The sequence below is a fragment of the Bicyclus anynana genome, chromosome 6 (assembly GCF_947172395.1).
Source record: "Bicyclus anynana chromosome 6, ilBicAnyn1.1, whole genome shotgun sequence".
Classification (NCBI taxonomy): Eukaryota; Metazoa; Arthropoda; class Insecta; order Lepidoptera; family Nymphalidae; genus Bicyclus; species Bicyclus anynana.
In genome coordinates, this window is record NC_069088.1 from 14,547,181 (window position 1) to 14,555,340 (window position 8,160).

The 8,160-nt window shown below is 34.8% G+C and overlaps 2 protein-coding genes across 2 annotated transcripts; both read left to right on the forward strand.

Annotated features, from left to right (window-relative positions):
* Positions 1 to 1,707: 1,707 nt before the first annotated feature.
* Positions 1,708 to 3,702, forward strand: LOC112049177 (keratin, type I cytoskeletal 9-like). Its single transcript, XM_024086973.2, has 2 exons — positions 1,708 to 1,799; positions 2,773 to 3,702. The coding sequence occupies exons 1-2, from the start codon at positions 1,726 to 1,728 to the stop codon at positions 3,530 to 3,532; spliced, it is 834 nt and encodes a 277-aa protein (XP_023942741.2). The 5' UTR covers positions 1,708 to 1,725; the 3' UTR covers positions 3,533 to 3,702.
* A 1,767-nt stretch (positions 3,703 to 5,469) lies between these two features.
* LOC112057101 (acanthoscurrin-1) lies at positions 5,470 to 7,376 on the forward strand. The gene is made up of 2 exons (XM_052882114.1): positions 5,470 to 5,655; positions 6,252 to 7,376. The coding sequence occupies exons 1-2, from the start codon at positions 5,567 to 5,569 to the stop codon at positions 6,832 to 6,834; spliced, it is 672 nt and encodes a 223-aa protein (XP_052738074.1). The 5' UTR covers positions 5,470 to 5,566; the 3' UTR covers positions 6,835 to 7,376.
* The last annotated feature ends 784 nt before the right edge of the window (positions 7,377 to 8,160 follow it).

The following is an 8,160-nucleotide window of genomic DNA, read 5'->3' on the forward strand; positions in this document are numbered from 1 at the left end:
TCCCTGGGACCGGATTCGAACTCACAGCCTCCGGAATCGGAGGCAGAGTTCATAACCACTGGGCTCGTGATAGCCCTCATAAGCGTAGCGACTCAGACTTAGTTTACATAGGAGGAATAATAAACACATGGATTCATAAGGAATATTTTATAATATTAATTTATAATAATATTGTATTATTAAGGAAAATGGGCCAATTGGTATTTCCTTATTATTGGCTACATTATTGAATATAGCTTCTAAACAAAGAGCTTTTCAAAATTATAATACACTCATATTTCATAGTCATGCTAGCCACTGGCTATCCAATGTCATGAGCCTGCAGCGCTAACACACGCTCAGTTTTATCGGATGTCCTGCCGTTAGCGCTGCATGTGATCTTATTGGATAGTGAGTACAGTCAGAAAGCCTATCTGCCCATTAGTACAGTGGTCAGGTTAGGTTAGTATTGTTCTTGGACACCTTTTTCGAAAAAAATAAGAATGACCTTCATATACTATAAGATATACCCTTTTATAGTGCCTTTAGGCCTCCTCATAGGAGAGGATAAATGCGATGCAAGTTGGCGCTAGGGTGAAAGTTTGATCGAATAATTAAGATTAAATTCACTATCAGATATTGATAGAGCCATCACGGCTTTATCAGCCCAGTAGATATGACTTTTAAGAAATTAAATATCACGTGCATTTTAAGAAATTAAATATCACGGGTCTCAATAGGTGAAAGAAAAACATCGTGAGTAAACCTGCATACCAGAGAATTTACTTGATTCTCTGCTTGTGTGAAGGCCGGTGTAATGGCCTAACCCTTTCTCATTGTAACAAATAAAAATAATAATACCTAAATATTTTACTACCTATCTTACACATCGTCGTACTTTACCTCGTATTATTCTTGCAGCCGTTATCAATTTTGAAAATACGCGTTTGGCAAACTTGTAAGTTAGCACGTTCACAATTCTGGATTTTACGTCTGCGGTCAATGACAATGATTCTTGTAAATTAATCTAAAATTAAGCAGGAACTGACCTTGAACAATACTGAACATCATCTTATAGTAGAGGAGCCGAAGAAGTGATTTTCGGATTTACTTGAATGCGGCAGATGAACATAAGGAAGTATGCACGTGAATGTTGTTGAGTACCTTCACCAAGTATGAGTCCTTAATATTTGTGGGTACGTTTAGGGCAAACAAAAAATAACATCAGAAATACTTAACTAGCACATCAGATAAGGCTATGGCAGATATGGTCAGTTAATAGCTAAAGGGTTAGTTTAGCATTTTGATAATCGATTTTATTTGAGCGTAACGTAAGGGAATAGAGTGGGGTCAAAATTTACAAAAGAAAAGCCTTGTACGTATTTCTGTTCCCAAACCACGACGCGTTAATTATTTTTTTTTGTATTTTGAAGAAACTAATCCCCCAAATAATCATTGATATTTTCTGACGATTTTACTAAGTCAGCCGGAGTTATAAAATTGTCTGTCTGTAGATTTTTCCGCACTGAAAGCGAAAAATGTACATAATCATTTATTCTTCCACCAAATCTAATCGGTCCCCATTGGTCATTTCATCGGTCGGAAAGAAAGAAAGAAATTATTTATGGTAACATGTCGCTATAGTAACTGCTAATATGGCATCATGGGCTCCCCTAGTTTTATAGAAAACGTATATAATATAGTTGGACATTTAATTCAATCATCAGTATCATAACTATATTCAACATGCAGAAGTTTGTTTTGATTATTGTTTGTGCTGTCGCTATAACAGCGATGGTGCAAGCCAAATCATCCTCATAGTGAGTATAAAAGAATATTTTATATTTATTGCTCCTGTTTCTTAATGACCTCATTGGTCCGGTGTTAACCTACTCGTATGTGTTACCGATTACGTGGTGGTGGGGTTTGAATCCTGGGTAATTATATGAGATACTGAATTTTCTTTCTTTTAAGAAATAAAAAAAAAAAAAAAATCATTTATTTCACTTTCTAAATTTACATAAGCTAGTGCGAGTTTGGAACCTTCTTTTAGGAGTAGTAAAACTACTTCTGTATTAGAAGGCTCCGCTCTTCCATAGCTAGTAGAGAAATATCAGATTCTAAATGAGCATTACAAAATTATTATAATAGGTTGGTGTGTGTGTGTGTATGTGTGTGTTTTTCAGGATATAAGTTTAATAAGGATTCTACTTCATCATAATTCAGTGACGATAAATATTTAATAACTGTTTTCTTGCATTCCTTATTTATTACTGGGTATAACTGGGTAAAAAAGGGGAATAGCCATGCCCGGCCCAGACCTACCCTAACCACCCGGCAGTTTAATTATATCTAAAGAAATCTTGATAATTCTACTTTAATAATGAAATCATAACTTTATCAAAAAAACAGTTTTCTAAAACGTTTTACAACATTTTTAATTCATCTTTAATTTGTCCACAACAGGGACAAGCTAAGATCTTTGGCCATACAGCCTGAGTTTCACGTTATTTTTTGATTTGTCTGTTCGTTTGCTTGTGTGTTAACCTTGTTGGTAAAAGGAAAAAAATATACCAAAAAAATACTACTGCTTCAAATGTTACTTTGCCACGTTGGTACACCGGCGAATAATTTGCACCAGAAGAGTGATAAAAAATGCATTTTTCTTTTAGTAACATAATCTGCAAAATGTAGTCTTTGTAAACCCACAAATAAATTTTATGATTACTTCTCTTCACTCTTCAGTATGTCTGACTTAACCAATTAAGTCCAATTTTTATAATTTTGTTACAGTGGTAATGGTGGATATGGAGGCAGTAATGGCGGTCGTTTTGGTGGCAATAACGTTGAAGTGAAAGGCTGGGACATTGGTGATGATGGCGGTTTTGGCGGTAGTCACGATGGCGGTTTCGGCGATAGTAACGTAGAAACTAAAGGCTGGGACATTGGTGATGACGGCGGTTTTGGCGGTAGTCACGGTGGCGGTTTCGGTGATAGTAACGTAGAAACTAAAGGCTGGGACATTGGTGATGATGGCGGTTTTGGCGGTAGTCACGATGGCGGTTTCGGCGATAGTAACGTAGAAACTAAAGGCTGGGACATTGGTGATGATGGCGGTTTTGGCGGTAGTCACGGTGGCGGTTTCGGCGATAGTAACGTAGAAACTAAAGGCTGGGACATTGGTGATGATGGCGGTTTTGGCGGTAGTCACGGTGGCGGTTTCGGCGATAGTGACGTAGAAACTAAAGGCTGGGACATTGGTGATGACGGCGGTTTTGGCGGTAGTCACGGTGGCGGTTTCGGTGATAGTAACGTAGAAACTAAAGGCTGGGACATTGGTGATGATGGCGGTTTTGGCGGTAGCAACGCTGACGGTTTTATTGGTGGAAACGGTGGCGGTCACTATTTTGGTGATCATGGTAAAGGAACGGGAAATGTTAACGAAGTACACAAGAAGCCCGGAGGGGTAACTGTGGAAAAAAAGAAAATAACGAAAACAAAAGAAAAGAAAAACCTTTATTTTAATCTTGTGCCACACCTAACACTATGGTAGTGCCTCTACCTCGTTGTGATACCTCGACCACTTAGACAAGTCAAGACCAAAAGTAGTATGTAATACCAAAAGTGAGCAAAAAAATAATTAAATATATATAACATTAACATCATAAAAAAACTACAAGTATAATTTAACGAAAACTTACAATTAAATTTATTTAAACAAAACTTATTTTTTATTATTGTTACTATTCAAACCCGTAGTATCAATTTATATAATATAATTTATAGTATTCACAAATATCATTTCTAGTGGTAAAAGAATTTTCAAAATCGATGTAGTAGATCCAGAGATTCCCTCCCCATAATACTTCTTCATAATGTTAGCATAGACATAATACGACATTTTTTGAAATAGCAAATTTTAATAATAATAACTACTTATCAATTTATAGGGGATAGAAAAAAAAACCAATAGAAATAAGAACTCCGCTACATGATCTTGATATTCCTCCTGTTTAATTAGCAGATATTTTTAGGTAAAACTTCCATGTGTAGGTAAAACTAAAAACTGTACAGTTAAAACTATAAATAGTTTTTCTGATAACTTTTGATTAAATAAAGCTTTAATCTGCGCAGTTAAAACTGAAGGTCTGTAGCAGTATCTAACTCAGTGACATAATTAAAGTAATAGTTAAATTAATTAAACAATACTTATTTTTAGGGTCCCGTAGTCCACAAGGAGCCCTTATAGTTTCGCCATGTCTGTCTATTTATCCGTCCATCTGTCCGTCTGTCCGCGGTTTAGCGCAGAGACTATTACTACTAGAAAGCTGTAATTTACTCGTAGCATCAGTATATGCATAAAAAATGTAACCAAGTTGTAAAATAAAATCTTGAAAAATATTTTTTTAAGGTAAACATGTAAAGTGGGGATGATTTTTTCATATACTATTTTCGCTTTCAACCCATTTGAAATAGTCAGCATTTAAAAGGGCTTCACTAAACTTAGATTTAATAAAACGTTTCCGATTCGAACCAGTAGATCCGAAGGAATATAGACTAACCATTGGGCTAACGAGATAGTAACCTAAAAAAAGTACTATCTAGGTATCTAATTTACTTAACATCACATTACCTATCTGGGGGCATGGCAGTGTCCCCGCAAGTCAAGCAAATTAAAAAAAAAGGAGCACGGCTGACTATACTTATAACGAAGCAATTCAAGCTATTTTCGACCCCCTGTAACTTCGCTGTGGATGAACTTAGAAGCCTGAATTTTGAGTATCTAAGTAAGCATTATATAGACACGGTATATTTAAAATTTAATTAGATTTAAACAAGAAGTTTAGGAATTATAACTAGTCAAAGATTCCTAGTTTTATTAATTTTGTCACTCACGGACTGACCGATCATCAAAACCCTAAGGCACTTCCAGCAGAAGCAGAAACTTCAAATTTAGAATACTATTGTAGTTGTTAGTGTATAAATCAAAGAAAAATTGAAAAAAAAATTAATTTCCGTCCAGTTTTCTGGATACAGAAACTGCATAGTCCCATATGATAAAGCAATAAAGCAAGCGCTCTAAGCAATGTTACTAAATATAATATGTATTAATTGTAACATACGAGTTATATTGTGTATTCATGCGATGGCCAAGTCAATCTATTTGTTTAAAATATAAAAGACTTTTAATATTGATATGGTCACTTTAAGATGTTGTTAGGTTAGCTCATTACGTAATAACTTGAAACAGAAGATCCCTTAATTGCGGACAGAATAAAGTAATCGACTTGGTATTACATAGATCTTACTACTTTTTACGGTATAACTGATTGCGAGAGTTGCTACATTTTACAACTGTTGTTTTTTATAGCATTATTTTAGCAGCCGTTATCATTTTTGGAAATACATGTATGTAAGGCAAGCTAATAAGTTATCACATTGACCCTTCTGGTTTCTACGTCGCCGGTCACTTGCAATGATTCATATAAATTAATCTGCGGAAACTGAGCTTGAACAGTACTGGACATCATCTTATTGAATACGCATATATACTTAGTAATTAAATATTTAATTTAATCATCAGTAGATGTTATTATTCAACATGCAGAAGTCTGTTTTGTTTATTGTTTGCGCTGTCACTATAACAGCGATGGTGCAAGCCAAACCGTCACCATGGTGAGTATGAAAGAATATTTTATATTTATTCCGTCTTTGTACCAAATTTCTTTTTTACTAAATTGAGTCATATTTGGTCTGGTACGAATCTGACGTGGCTAGACTCTATGGCGTAGAAACAAGCTATTCAAATAGTTTTGTTACTATGGGGAAGCCAAAAGTAAGGGTAATGATTTTGGCAGTCTATGTATGTAGCTTAGACCACGACTCTACCATGACTACTTTTGTACCAATATGAATTTCATTATTTCTATCTGAATTATTTTCTTGTTTCGTCCTTTTTAGACGCTTTTTTAATGTAGTCAGGTTATATATAGTTTGTAAGCATTATCTTTAATAAGTAATTAATCAATGATTAATCTAAATATTATATGATCATCCAATATTATATGATATCATGGATAATAATAATATAGTGTTGAATACGAGTGTAAACTTAAAAAGAGATGATATTTTTTGTCCTTAAAAATATATTTCGAAGATATAAAAAAAATATATAATTTTATTTTTCCGAAATATTAATGCTTCAGTGATTTCTGTATACTAACATTAATTTTACATTATTTAAATGATTATTTTTTATTATTTTGTTACAGTGGTGATGGAGGATGTGGTGGTAAGACGAATAATATTGGAAATGGAAGATGGAACACCAACATAGTAGGTCCCGGTGGTGGTTTTGGCAGTGGTGGACCTGGCTGGGGTGGGTTCGGCGGGGGTGGTTTTGGTGGTGGTAATGGTGGTGGTTTTGGTGGTGGCAACGGTGGCGGTTTCGGCGGTGACAATGGTGGCGGATTTGGCGGTGGCAACGGTGGTGGTTTTGGCGGTGGCAACGGTGGTGGTTTTGGTGGTGGCAACGGTGGCGGTTTCGGCGGTGGTAACGGTGGTGGTTTCGGCGGTGGTAACGGTGGCGGTTTCGGCGGTGGCAACGGTGGCGGTTTCGGCGGTGGCAACGCTGGTGGTTTCGGCGGCTTCGGTGCTGGTGCAGCTGGTGGTTTTGGAGATTATGATTATGGTAGCAGTTGGGCTACTAACACGAACAATATCGGAAACGGGATGGGCAATTTTAACGAAGTACACATGAAGCCCGGATGTGCTACTGGTACATGCGGAAACAAAGAGAACAACATTGGTAATGGTCGATTTAATCACAACACAGTATATGGACTTAGTAAGTAATAAACGAAATACTAAAGTGGCTATACTAGCAGTCAGCCGATGAAGCGCAAGTAACTGCGTTTGTTCCCGCAAAACTAATATTGACATGATGTTGAAATATATACCCCTGTCAGCTGCCACTACTAAAACAAAATACTCGTACAAATTTACTCGTTAGTAAAACAATTAAATTGATATTGGATAGAAGCAGGCGTTACTTTGCGGAAGTTCATCATGATTATATAATGATTTATTTATTTTGCTATCATCCGCAAAAAGTCGACCCATGCGACAACGTCACCCAGGTCCGACAAAATACTCTCTACGTACGTTTCACCCCGAACCGGAGCATCCTCAGGAGATGTTGACTCTACAACGTGCATTGCAGGTTGCACGACTTTTCGCGGATGATAGCAAAATAAATAAATCATTATATAATTAAATTGATTGTTAATTATTTTTTCCTATAGTGCTAGTATTTAAATTAAAATAGTATTGGAGGTTAATATTTATTTTTTTTGTTTAAAGTATAAGGTTAAGTTAATAAACAAAACTTGGATAATTGTGGTTATTTTTATTTTACAAATAATTCCTTACTGACAATTCATATGACAATTATAATGTATTAAATACTTCGTAACTTAACTTAACTTATTAAAACATCTAAAGATCAGATTAGAGATTTTTGATTATTAAAACATCTTTTTTACTTGTCTTTACTCATAATAGCATTTTTGAAGGCTAACTTAATAATTATACATGTAGTAAATTTTAAGCATTTAAGTGATGCTACTTTACAATATTTATTTATAATAAGAATAATAATAGGTTACTTCACTTTTTACAAGACTATGGTACCCAAATAATAAAATTCTTTGGCCAACAACAAAACATGTTATTTCTTTCATAAAAATCCACGAAGCGAATATTTAGAAGTATGTTTTTAAATTAAATTGAAATTAAACCAGTTTGAAACTGCTATTATCTATATTATAAAGCTGAAGAGTTTGTTTGTTTGTTTGGTTGAACGCGCAAATCTCAGTAGCTACTGGTCTGATTTGAGAAATTATTTCAGTGTCATATTTTCAAAAAAATTAGGAATCCATCCTGAAACTCCAATAATGTAGCCCTAGGTGTACAAAAGTTTTGTTTGCAAAAACTATTGATGTTAGAATAAAATAATGTACTACAACTTTACAGAACACGTAATTTTCTACAAAAAGTGTCGCAACAGCATATATCTATTTTTTATATCTTAGCAGATATATGGTACTTTAATAAATTATTTACATCATATACTAAGGTTTACGTCATTATTTACATAACTAAATTTAAATCCTTATCAAA

What these genes read in the sequence shown, in the direction of transcription:
- LOC112049177 (XM_024086973.2), top strand. Translation starts at nt 1,726, where the DNA reads ATGCAGAAGTTTGTTTTGATTATTGTTTGTGCTGTCGCTATAACAGCG. An exon ending in CAAGCCAAATCATCCTCATA is followed by an intron (nt 1,800 to 2,772) that starts GTGAGTATAAAA and finishes ATTTTGTTACAG; the next exon opens with TGGTAATGGTGGATATGGAG.
- LOC112057101 (XM_052882114.1), top strand. Translation starts at nt 5,567, where the DNA reads ATGTTATTATTCAACATGCAGAAGTCTGTTTTGTTTATTGTTTGCGCT. An exon ending in CAAGCCAAACCGTCACCATG is followed by an intron (nt 5,656 to 6,251) that starts GTGAGTATGAAA and finishes ATTTTGTTACAG; the next exon opens with TGGTGATGGAGGATGTGGTG.